Here is an 11539-nt window from a genome sequence, read left to right on the forward strand (position 1 = left end):
TGAGATTGAAGATGCGCGTAAAGATGGTCGAGCGCTGGACGTAGGGTGTTGACAAGATGATGTCGCTGGTGGTTGGTGGTTGTGATGGGAAGGAAGAGAAGAAGCAATCGTTGGGAGGACTCGATGCTCTGCCCCACCCTCTGCGCTCGCTCTTTTGAACCAGCGTCCTTCCTCGCCCGCAGGACGCAGCACGACAGGCACTCAGGCTCACTCATGCGCGGCCCGCATCTCTGCAGCCAGCAGCCGACGCGCTCACAAGGCAACGAAGCACTCTCACAGCCCCCTTTGCACCCCTCTCGCTCCCCGTCCCTCACTGCAAGCGTTTATTGAGTTCCAATTCCTCTATGACTCGACAAGATCGAGGCGACGTGGGACGGCGCTTAGCCCGACCATCCAACTACGCGACGTGAGGAACGAGCGATCAATACGGTCGTAGGAACGTCGCTAATGAAGATCGAGCCTCTCACGAAGACGTGAGAACCATCTCTTCCACGTCGCAAGAGCGGCTACTTTTCTCAATAGCTCAAGGACGGGGATGGCCACGTCGAAGTCTCTGCCTTCTTATCTTGGTGGCCATCGGGAGCATGCACCTCTGTCTTATGCGTCGCAGTCGCAACCTTCGCGCCGAGAGGCAGCCGGTGGTGCCTGCAGGCAGGCCAAGGAACGCCCGATCAAAGCCTGTGACCGATAGCCCCGACGACTGACTACCATCGCTACGTCGAGCAATCGAAGACGAGCTTGGACCAGAGCGCCCCGTGAGCCCCGTACTCCTTATCGCCGTGCAGCAAGCAGCGCAAGCAAGCTTTTCGTGAAGCGAAGGTCGTGATCGTCATGAATGAAAGTGGATATGTTACAGGGGGAGGGGTCGCGCGACAGACGCGCTTGAGGAATTGCAGCAGACTAGCTTCTTCCCTTTCTCGCTGCTGCTGCCGCTGCCTGTCGTCTCAAGCCAATCGAATCTGACCCTGCTTCCTCTCTTCCCTCCAAGCCTTGACCTTGGGCTTCGCGCTTGAGAAGGCGAAGACGGCCAATCTGATCGTGAGACTCACCACCAGCCACGCGGCAACGAGGAGCATGAGGTGCGCGGGCCAGGGCAGGGCAGTCGACCTCAGCCCAGTCGTAGCGTAGAGGGTGCGAGCCCACCCGTGACGAACCGGAGCAGGCACGACGGTGCTCGCTGACGACTTGGGCGTCCCGACATACTTGCCAAAGACCTTGAGCTGACAAGCCGAGTCGATGTGCATGTGTGGGCCCTTGCAGACATCCAGGACGAGGGAGCCGCGCTTGTCCAGCGAACGAAGGCCCAGTCGATCAGAGGTATAGATCTCGCTCTGCCTGAGCGGCGTCGTCTCGTCGACGTCGGGGTCATGACCCTTGATGCTGCTGTCGTTGCGCTTGGCCTCCGGGTACGACTCGAACCAGCTGCTGCGCTTTGGAACGACGGTAACGTCATCGCTGAACTGCAGCATGACAAAGCTGTCCAGTGTACTCAGACGCTCCTTGTACTCGTCGTTCTGCTCCACCTCGTTGTTGATATCGGCCAGGAAGTGGTTGGTCTCCAAGTAGCGCTGCAGCGCATCCGCATCCCGCGGGTTGCGATAGTACTGTGCGCTGACGACATGAGACTGAGCGTAGTCGGTGTAGATCCCAGCACGGAGAGCCCCCTCAGCTAGACGGCAGAGGAAATCAGCCGGCTTGCAAGCAGGGAAATCTGCGATGCCCATGTGTTGGCTACCAAAGGTGACGAGGTTGCGCACCTTGACCCCCTCGCAGCGTTGCACTACTGCTCGCAAGAATTGACCACCCTGCGAGAAGCCGATGGCATCCATTCCGCCCTCGAGCTCGGGGATGGCCTTCAATTGCTCGCAGACTTGGTCTACGTCGTCGTTGACGGAGCCAAAGACGGTACGCTTTCGGTCGGCGGACTCGCCCTCCTCGAGAGAGACGATGTGCACGAATAGCCCCGGGAAGGCTTCTTCAAGGGAGCGCTTGAGGTCGACGAGCCCTTCAGCATAGGCCGAATCTCCTAGACCGTGCCAAATCACAAGCGGGTGGGGCTTGCTGGAGAACCAGTTGAAGGAGGATGTATCCCAGAACGAGAGGGAGGACGAGGGTGAGGGCGGGGGCGGGGTAGCAGCAGAAAGCCGAGGGATGGCGGGTGCGGCTGATGCGATCAAGGGCGCCACAGCGAGAGAGGCGAGAGCGTAGAGGACTCTCATGATGGGCGATGGGTACTCGCGAGGAGGAGGGCAATCGGGGGAGGTGGTGGTAAGGGAGCACGGATGGGCTGCGCCACTTGATGACCACTGCATCGACTCAGCACGGCACGGCCGGGCATTTCACCTGCCGTCTCCGCCGTGTTCCGCGCCTCGCTCGGGCCACCGCTCTCGACTTCACGCTGCCGTCAATTCACGCTGCATAATGCGTCCAAGAAGGAATTGTATATTCGTACAAGAATAAAGATGCTTCTTCGCCGCCGCACATCTATCGTCGCGCAGGCACGCTCGGCGACCTCCCTGCCGCTGCCCCTCCTGCTGCCGCTGCTGCTGCAGCTCCATTGACCGCCGGCCCACTAGTGCTACTTGCCCTCCTTCCCCTCATACCTTGCGCCTCTCTGACCAGCTTGCTCGCACTCCTGCTCATCTTCCTCATCTCTCCATCTTTCAACTTAACCGTCAGCGCACACGAGAGGACATTCTCCGTCGTCAACTCCTGCGTCGGTGGGTGGAGGAGCAGGCGAAGCACATCCTCACTCGCAGTGATGCCGCGCGTAGCCATGAGAGGTGCACGAATGATACGGATGATGGCCAGGGACACCTGGAGAATCCAGTTGGGCCCCTCGTAGAAGAAGACGTCCCACACGCGGATCAAAGTGGGCCATGGTAGGATACGGCAGAAGAGGGGAAGGAACCAGCTGGGCGAGAAGTTGATTGGCTCGACGCCGACGTCTGCAAGCTTGTTTGCCAGCTCCCCATCCATCGTCTGGATCAATTGGCCCAAGATGACCCCATCGATGTGGAGCTGCTTCATCTCATTCGAGAAGTAGCCTTCCATGTGGATATCGCGCAGCAGGGCACAGAGCAGCCAGAAGGCGTCCTCTGCGGGGAGGTGGAGCAGGAACATGCCTGCGATGAGGCCCATCCCCTGCGTGTAGCCAATGATGGGATTGTAGTGCACATATGCCTTCAGGATGGCCTCCAAGTCGGCCTTGCCTGACGCGCCCTCTTGGAAGAGACGATTGTCCGGGTAGCAGCGTGCCACATCCTTTTCGATCGTCTCGTACAAAGCCTCGCGCCCCTTGCGCCCCTTCGGTGCTTGCGAGGTGACGCACAGCCCCTCAAAGAGGCCAGGGCGACGACGTACGCTCGCGTTGCAGAGGAAGAGCCAGACCTGGCCCCTCATCGAGTTGGGGATGCCCGCTTGCACCAGCTTTCGCACCTTGCGATTCTTGCGTGCTCCAACTAAATCGTTCTCGGCGAGAATGGCCTGCCACTTCTTGACCGTCTCATGGTCCTCTATCTCTGGTCTGCACGGGACGCCCGAGCCGAGGACGAAGCCCTTTGCATCGTACGCGAGCGGGCGAACCGACTGCGGCGGTGCGCTTCGTGGACCGCTGGAGGAGGCCATGGAGCCGGAAGGGCTGTGCGCCCTTGCCGTATCAAAGTGCGGAGAAGGCTGGCGCGACGAGGTGTTGCCTGGCGGTGTCGGTCCTAGAGGGCTAGGACTGCGAGATGCTCCCAGGGCGGAGGAAGGAGGCGGGGACAGAATGTCTACGCCACTGCTACCGCGGACGCTGCCGGTCGGCATTTGACCGCCGCCGTATGAGCCTGGCGAGGGGTTGCTAGGGTTCTTACGCAGTTGACCAGATCCAACTCGCTCTCGCTGAGATGTGCGGTCAGACGAGGCGCGCTTCGGTCCAACGGAGGCCATGACGCTGGGAGGAAAGTAGGAGCCAGTAGGCGAAGCTGCGCTGCCGTAAGGCGAGGTGGCATCCGCGGGTGCAGATGCAACTGAGCCTGGACTACTCGACCCACTGCCTCGATCGCCTCTAGCTGCTGCAGAGATGAACGAGCCAGGTCCGAAACCGGCAGGGATGGCCTGACCGGGTCGTGGAATACCCTGCGGTGGTGCCATGGGCGAAGTCGCAGAATTGGTCACGCCGCTAGGTGGAGACGTCAGGCTGCCAGTGTTGGAGCGTTGCGGTATACGCAGAGGAGGCGGCTGCTGTCGCTGTTGTGGTTGCTGCGGCGGGCCAGGGGGCGGACCGTTCTGAAGCCCGGATGGCCGACGACGAGGGTCGAAGGTGGGGGCGCCGTGAGGAGCGCCATGCATGCTGTTCGGATTGGAGCGTGACGGACCATCTTGATGCTGAGCGAGTGCAGGAGTGTTGGGTGCAGACGCTGCGGCTTGTCGTCCGTTAGGGGCAGCGGAGTGAGCGTGAGGATTGGGAGGGAACTGAGGCGGCGCTTCGGTCCTAGGCGAGGTAGCCTCAACCTGCTGTCGCAGACTGGACGCCAGAGCCCTCGCCGCTTGAGGCGGCGGAGGCGCCACCCGCGGATCAGGCGCAGCATTGGGACGTCGGCCAGAGGGCGAGGAGCGAAGTTTGGCTGCGACGTCATTGTTGGGAGCGGCTGCGGCCCCGACCCTTGCTCGAATGTGCTCAGGCGCCATCGGAGGCGTGGGATGCTTGTCAGACTCGACCTTGAGGCTAGCTGCCGTGTCAGAGTGAGGGAGGCCTCGGAAGTTGAAGTTGGGAAATGCTACCGAGTCGCGTCCGTAGATATCGTAGATGGAGAGGGTGTGGTCTCGACGGCTGCTATTGGCGTCGTCGTCCTCTGAATCCTCTGTGCCCGACGTCATGTGTGACTCGACTGACGGTGACTGAGGGATGTGGCTGCCAAATGACTTTGCACCGCTCTCATTGCTTGAGTTCCTGCTCTCCACGGGCGAGATCTGCGTCTGCATCAAAGCGGTCCTCACAAGCTCGTTGGGGCCGTCAGAGCGGCTGGCCGATGAGGATGACGCTGCTGCTGCTGCACCCGGCCCAAGCTTGCGCGGATCAGCATCGTCCTCGACAGCTGGCCTTGCCCAAGGCAGCATGGTCTCTGATTCGTCTGAGTCTGAGTCGGACGAATCACGAGCTGATGGTCGGCGATACGACGGCGCAGTGGGTTGCGTGGCTGGAGGGGCTCTAGGCGGGGGAGCAGATGATGACGATGCTGGCGGTACTGATGCTGTCATGCCATTGACACGATTGCCGGCGCTGCTGTCTGCCGAACCTTTGCCCGACTTGGCATGACCTATCTCGCTATCCTCCGACTCGATGGTGGACACAGGGATGCCAACGGGCACCTGCGACTCTGGCAGGGACGCCGCTGCAGCCTGGGACATGAGCTTAGTCGATGCCTCTTGAATGGGAGCCTGGTGACTACGCCGCATCAGCACAGGCTTCTTGAGCTTGCCGTGGATCTGTACATGTGCTCCCTTGAATTTGCCAACGACGCCCTCGCAATAGCCCAAGAACCACGCGTCGCCGTCGTTTTGGCTCTTGCGTCGCGATGATGATGAAGACGATGCTGACATGGCACTGCTCTCTGCTGCTCCCGCCGAATCTTGGTCAAGCCTTCGCAGGACGATGATCTTTTCGCCCGTCATGAACATGAGGTCCTCGGCATCGGTTGCAGGGTTGTCGACGAGGGCTGTGCAGGTGCCGATGCCGCCCTTTTGCAGCGCAAACCGCGTCCATGCATTGAGCGTGTGGGCGTCCATGACAGCAGCGGGGGCGATGAGAAGTGAAAGAGTGTGGATGAGAGGGTGGAGATGGAGGTGAGGGCGGCGAGGGGAGCGACGGCGTGCGTGTCGAGTCGCGTCGAGCGATAATATGGGTGACGACGGCTGTTATTTGGTATGCGGGAGCAAGTCCGGATGGAAAGGGGTTGGGGAGGCGGGCGGTCGGGCGGGCGGTCCGAGATGCTGCTGCTGGTGATGACGACGACGAGGAGACGACCACGACTACGATGCCGACAATGAAAGCAGCGAGACTGACGCCGTATCGCTGAATGGACAAGGGTCTCCGTCGTGATTGGTGAATCGTGAGATGAGAGTGAGATGAGGCGGAAGGAATTGGAATTGGAAAGTGGATTGCACTCGCGCCGCCGCGCCGTCATCCGCGGGCGAGGCGGGAGGCGGTGAGGCGGGAGCCAAACAGCGGCAGCGAGCGGCAACACACAGACACGGAGGGCTCAGTCAACCAACCTCGCGTCGATGCGCCCGCCCATCTGTCTTGGCGGCATCTTTTCGAAGTTGCAGCGAGCGACGACTTGAGCTCCCCTCGCTTTGTGCCTCAAGCCGGCCCCTGACAGCGTCACTCACCGCGCCCACAGCCTGGTACAGCAGTAGCGGGTGAGGGCGAGCTAACACGGACAGCGCGGGCAGACAAACGAATGGCCAATCGACGACGACGAAGACGAAGGGACGGGACTCCCGCGAGCTGCAATAATAACATCGAATCGAGTGACGCCGACGCGAGCGAAGGGGCGGACAGAACACTCGATTCGATACCAAGGTCTCAAGCCGACGTAAGGTAGACTAAAATAACAAGGTTACTATTCACGCTATGCTACGACGGCAACTAGCTCCAGCGCCGCGAGAATTCATGAAAAGAGGGTACATGGTAGCCAGGCTGGTCGTCCTCGGCCGCGAATGCGACGAAGAGAAGAGTCTCGATTGTGTAGCTCAATGGCGACGGCGGCGATAGCGGCAGCATTGACTTATTTGTGCCTCAGTCATCAATCTTGAGGATCGAGGGCGTGTGAATCATTGGCTGACCCAGCGATTTGAAGCCCGTCAGCTCGCTCGCTCTTGTCGCTTGATTATTTTCCACTGCGCCGTAGCTGAAATTGGATCGGCCCCTTTGCGAAGCTAGCTCCCTCGAGTCCGTTTAGCAGCTTGCCATTCTGGTACAGATCCAGGCCATCGTTCCGCTCATCCTCGTCGTGGGCGCCGAGGTAATCTCGACATGCCCAGTTTTCCTTTGGTAAGATAAAAAGCCTTCTAGCCGCTCTCCTCACTCGCTCCCTCAAGCCAGGGCCAGCGTCTGCTAAGTGCTTGCTCAGCGTCGTGATCTTGGTCTTTGTGTCCCCGTCCGTCGTAGTGTCTCCTTCGTCGCCGACGATGCCGAGATATCTGTCTTCGATCCACTCTGCGTCTTGGACGAGTCTCTCCTCCACCTGCTCGCAAGACGGCCGCACCTTGGGTGTCCACGGCGGTGTCGGTGCGAGGTGGAACAAGTACAGCTCGATCCACGCCTCTACCTCGACAATGAAGATTGATGGTGGTGTCGCTGCGCTGGATGATGTCGCTTCAGAATGCTTGAAGCAAGGCCACTTCTCCCTATCGTAACGGTCTTCTATCCCATCTGCGCTCTTATCTGTGCGTATCATCCACTTCGTCGGTCGAGCACCGGGCATGAAAGCCTTGCAAGAGGTCGAGCACGTCTTGATTGAAGCCCAGTCTTTGGCCCACTTCGCGCGAGGTGTGATCTGTCGACCGCAAGTCACGCATGGCTTGGGCAAGAGAGGCGGCGAGGATGAGCTTGAGGCGGAGGACGCCATCGTGCGTGGTGAGCAGGTGGCGGTAGCGAAAAGTGGTGTTACTCGCGTCGTCGTCGTCGTCGTCGTCGCCCTCGTCACAGCAGTGTGAGGTCGATACGTCCTGGTACAGTTGCTTGCTCTTGACTGAACCCTTGCGCAGATCATAAGATGCCCCACCTCGTCTTCGGCCGTGACGTCGTCGATTGATGGAGCGTGGCGGGGCGTGTCGTGTCGTGTCGTGGCTGGGTCAGCGAGCGAACCGACCCGCCTCGACGAAACCGGGCAGACAGATGCAATCAAGACGAAGACGCGCTCGCGGCAGCGCCGCCGCCTGGCCCGAAGGAAGAAGCGCCGCCTAGTCCAGCCCACGGCCTTATCTCGCCGCCGCCGCCGAAAAGAGAGTCAGAGTCACCCGAGCGCCGACCTCGAGCTGGCTCCTTCCTCTTCTTCTCTCCTCCTCACCACCAACCAAAGCAACCCCTCCCGCTTTCTGCATGCTCTTTTCTGAACGAACGAGCGACGACTACATCATCATCAACGTCTTCAAGTCCAGCTCACTTTAAACGAGAAGACCAACAGCTTCCCTTTTCACTGCCATCACATCCACAATCATGCTCGCTCCTCTGCGATTTTCAATTCGCCAGGCGCCCGCCGCCAACGGCCTGGCTCGCTCCATGCTGGCGACTCGTGGCCTCGCTACGGCAGCACCAGTCACCTGGACTCCAGCACCCGAGTCCCAGCCGGCCTCGCTGCATCTCAAGTCCGGCCACTCTTGGTCGGGCAAGTCCTTTGGCGCTCAGATGCCCAAGCGCTTCGGCGAGGTTGTCTTCACCACATCGATTACTAGCTACACCGAATCGCTCACCGACCCCTCGTACCAAGGGCAGATCCTCACCTTCACTCAACCCCTCATCGGCAACTACGGTGTGCCCAACAACTTCACCGGCACTTCGCCCGTAGGCAACGCAAAGGATGTGGACGTCGGGTCCTTCCTGGAGAGTCGTGGGGTTCAGGCGGCAGGCGTCGTCGTCAGCAACCTGGCAGAGCGCTTCTCCCACTTCGAGGCAATCGAGTCCCTCGCCAGCTGGTGTGCACGACACAACGTCCCGGGTATCAGCGGCGTCGACACCCGAGCCATTACGACGTTGCTGCGTGACCAGGGTTCCACGCTGGGCGCGATCACCATGGGCGAAGGGCATGAAGTTGCTCCGGGCCAGGCAGACTTCACTGACCCTCAGACGGAGAAGCTCATTGAGCGCGTCTCGACGAAGCAACCCTACACCATCCACCCCGTCGGTGGAGCCTCTGCCGCTCGCGTGCACATCGCTCTGCTCGACTTCGGCAGCAAGGCAAACATTGTCCGCTGTTTGATCCGCGAGGGAGCCTCCGTGACCGTGCTGCCCTACAACTACGATTTCAACGCCGTGCGCGACCAATTCGACGGGCTCTTCCTCTCTAACGGGCCCGGATCCCCTTACTCCATCCCCGAGTCAATCGAGACGGTCAAGCGCACCATCGAGCAGTGGGACAAGCCCATCTTCGGCATCTGCATGGGACATCAGATCATCGGTCTCGCAGCGGGCATTGAGGCCTACCGCATGCGTTTCGGAAACAGGGGCCACAATCAGCCCGTCATTGCCCTCGCCTCCACGGGAAGCAGCATTAAGCGTGGCCGCGTCTACCTCTCGTCGCAGAACCACGGCTGGGCGCTCAAGCACCCTACGGCTGAGAAGCCATGGGGCAAATGGGATGTCCTCTTCGGCAATGTGAACGATGGGAGCATCGAGGGGATCTGCTCTTCGCCGGACTCGGGCAAGCAGATCTGGGGCGTGCAGTTCCACCCAGAGAATGCTGGGGGGCCGGACGACTGCCAGGGAATGTTCAAGGACTTCATCGATGTTGTTGAAGCGAAGACTGGGGGCAAGGGAGCAGGCAAGGGACTGGACAGCGGACTGTTGGCTCCCCCGCCTGAGGGACCATTTGGAGCTGTTTTCAAGACAGCGGACGAGTTGCGCGTTTAGCGGATGGGTCTAGTACGTATTGTTCTAGCATCTAATTACATTCATATCACTCTCTCAAAGCCGTGTGTCAATCTCTGCCGCCCAGACTGCCCCCGTTGGACGAGAAGAGGATTCCATCCTGTTGCCCGGTGAGATATCTGACCCCTCCCGTGACTGCCGCAGAGAGGAGGAAAGCTGCATCGAAGAGCGATCCAAAGACGACGTTGAAGTCTGGCAGGCTCGCGAGGAGTGGCGGTGACGTCGGCGACGGTTGGCTCACCGACGAGTCGGCAGGAGTTGCAGACGGATCGCCAAAGCTTGGCGGCAGCGACGCCCTCAGCTGGATGAGCGTGGCGAGCAGGTAGACGACGAGGACCTCTGCCAAAAAGAGCACGAGGAAGCTCGTCGACACGCCCGAGCTTGCAGCCCGGAAGAAGCGGGCGAGGACATTGAGGACCACACGTAGTCTACCCAGGATCAAGGCGCCCACGAAGAGGAGCGAGACTTGCTTGCTCCAGGTAGCCACATCCTGCTGTGGAATGCCGAGGAGTGGCTGAAGGACCCATCGTGCCAGAAGAGTCGAAAGGACATCCGGCGAGGACGAAGAGGACGTTGCAGATGCGTAGTTGTAGAAGAGCAGCGAGAGCAGCGCAATGAGCAGTCTCGTGACGCAATAAAGCGCAAAAGCATGGCCTATTGCCAGCCACAGCTTTCCCGGAAGGGTCGTATTGTACTCTGCCTCCTTTCTTCTGGCCTTGAGCTCGTCAAGCTCGTCGCGCATAGTAGCTGCGAGAAGGGAGAGGGAGCCCAGCTCGAGGTTGAGGGCCTTGAGCTCGCGATCCTTGCTCGTCCCACCACGGAAAGCTCGCCCCATACTGCCCAGCAGGCCGCCTGTCCCTGCCTCGGCGTCGGCGCTTGAGGAGAGACGATCGATCTCCCGCTTTGTACGTTGTAGGTCTTCGCAGGCTTTACGGAAGGAGGACTCTGCACTTCGCACGTCTGAAGGTGAAGGGTCTCGACGCCTCCCGCCTCCTCCTCTGGCCGCCAAGAAGGAATCCAGCGAATCCATCGTGGCGCCCATTGCTCCCGATCCGGAGAGGATGGCGATCAGGCTCACCCCGAGGACGGCTGTACGGGCCAGAGCAGATTCGAGGAGCGAGGCAGTTGTGTCGGTGAGGAGGGCGGAGGGGAGGGGCACCTTGAGGAAGAGGAGGAGCCAGGCGGCAAATGGGATGAGGGAGAGCGCTAAGCGGCGAGGGATTGCCGAGGCGCCTGCCTGGGGAAGGAGGGTGTAGGTTAGGAGGAGCGAGAGACCGAGAGCTGGAGGTGAAGGGTAGAGCATATAGTCAGCATACTGGTGGGTCAGCGGGAGAGGGATGATGGCTGGACCCACGTAGCAAGCAGACTGCCAGTCCAACAACGCCAAAGAGACTCCATCTCCATTGTGACTGCAGAACATCTCGCTCGAAGCCCATTGCTTCCATGAGGACCAGAACAAAGAGGATGATACCCTCCTCGAAGCTCAGCGCGAGGAGCAGAGCCGAGGGCGAGAAGGTGGAGAGGACTCGGGCCAGTAGGCTGCCATCGCCGGAGGAGCTGGAGCTGGAGCTGGCTGTGCCATTCGGTGTGACTGCGCTCAAGAGGCTGACTTTTGGTCTTCTTGAAGCTGTAGCAGGAGAAGGCAGCGTTCCCATCGCAATGGCGTCGCCATTCTGCATGGAGTCCCCATTCTCTTGTGCATCATCAGCATCCAGCGAAGCATGCTTGGCCTCGCCGAAGAGCCATGGAAGCAGCGTGAGCCGACAGCCTATGAAGAGGCCTGTCCGCACCAGCGGTACGAGAACATAAGCTGAGGATGTCATGTCATCGTCCTCCTGATGCGAAAAACAGGTTCTTAAAGTGGAGAAGGAGGGAATTGCAAAGACGCTACTTTCGGCTGCTCTCTGC

At 60.2% G+C, this 11539-nt stretch overlaps 5 protein-coding genes across 5 annotated transcripts; 1 reads left to right on the forward strand and 4 right to left on the reverse strand.

Moving 5' to 3' along the window:
• Positions 1–1106: 1106 nt before the first annotated feature.
• Positions 1107–2060, reverse strand: BDZ90DRAFT_214741 (alpha/beta-hydrolase; the record flags this gene model as incomplete). The annotated part of the gene is made up of 1 exon (XM_025504198.1): positions 1107–2060. A coding segment is annotated over one exon (954 nt), but the record flags the coding sequence as incomplete, so codon positions are not given.
• A 424-nt stretch (positions 2061–2484) lies between these two features.
• Positions 2485–5769, reverse strand: BDZ90DRAFT_262276 (hypothetical protein; the record flags this gene model as incomplete). The annotated part of the gene is made up of 1 exon (XM_025508465.1): positions 2485–5769. The coding sequence occupies one exon, from the start codon at positions 5767–5769 to the stop codon at positions 2485–2487; it is 3285 nt and encodes a 1094-aa protein (XP_025360242.1).
• Positions 5770–6872: 1103 nt separating this feature from the next.
• On the reverse strand, positions 6873–7613 carry BDZ90DRAFT_228338 (hypothetical protein; the record flags this gene model as incomplete). The annotated part of the gene is made up of 1 exon (XM_025504803.1): positions 6873–7613. One exon carries the CDS (start codon positions 7611–7613, stop codon positions 6873–6875), a length of 741 nt encoding a protein of 246 aa, XP_025360243.1.
• A 398-nt stretch (positions 7614–8011) lies between these two features.
• BDZ90DRAFT_70047 (small subunit of carbamoyl phosphate synthase) lies at positions 8012–9647 on the forward strand. Its single transcript, XM_025509790.1, has one exon. The coding sequence runs from the start codon at positions 8204–8206 to the stop codon at positions 9611–9613; it is 1410 nt and encodes a 469-aa protein (XP_025360244.1). The 5' UTR covers positions 8012–8203; the 3' UTR covers positions 9614–9647.
• Positions 9648–9680: 33 nt separating this feature from the next.
• BDZ90DRAFT_262279 (hypothetical protein) lies at positions 9681–11454 on the reverse strand (the record flags this gene model as incomplete). Its single annotated transcript, XM_025508466.1, has 2 exons — positions 9681–10912; positions 10986–11454. 2 exons carry the CDS (start codon positions 11452–11454, stop codon positions 9681–9683), a joined length of 1701 nt encoding a protein of 566 aa, XP_025360245.1.
• Between the last annotated feature and the right edge of the window lie 85 nt (positions 11455–11539).

Source organism: Jaminaea rosea (genome assembly GCF_003144245.1).
Source record: "Jaminaea rosea strain MCA 5214 unplaced genomic scaffold BDZ90scaffold_14, whole genome shotgun sequence".
Lineage (NCBI taxonomy): Eukaryota > Fungi > Basidiomycota > Exobasidiomycetes > Microstromatales > Jaminaea > Jaminaea rosea.

Coding starts and splice junctions, on each gene's coding strand:
- BDZ90DRAFT_70047 (XM_025509790.1), top strand. CDS start 8,204: ATGCTCGCTCCTCTGCGATTTTCAATTCGCCAGGCGCCCGCCGCCAAC.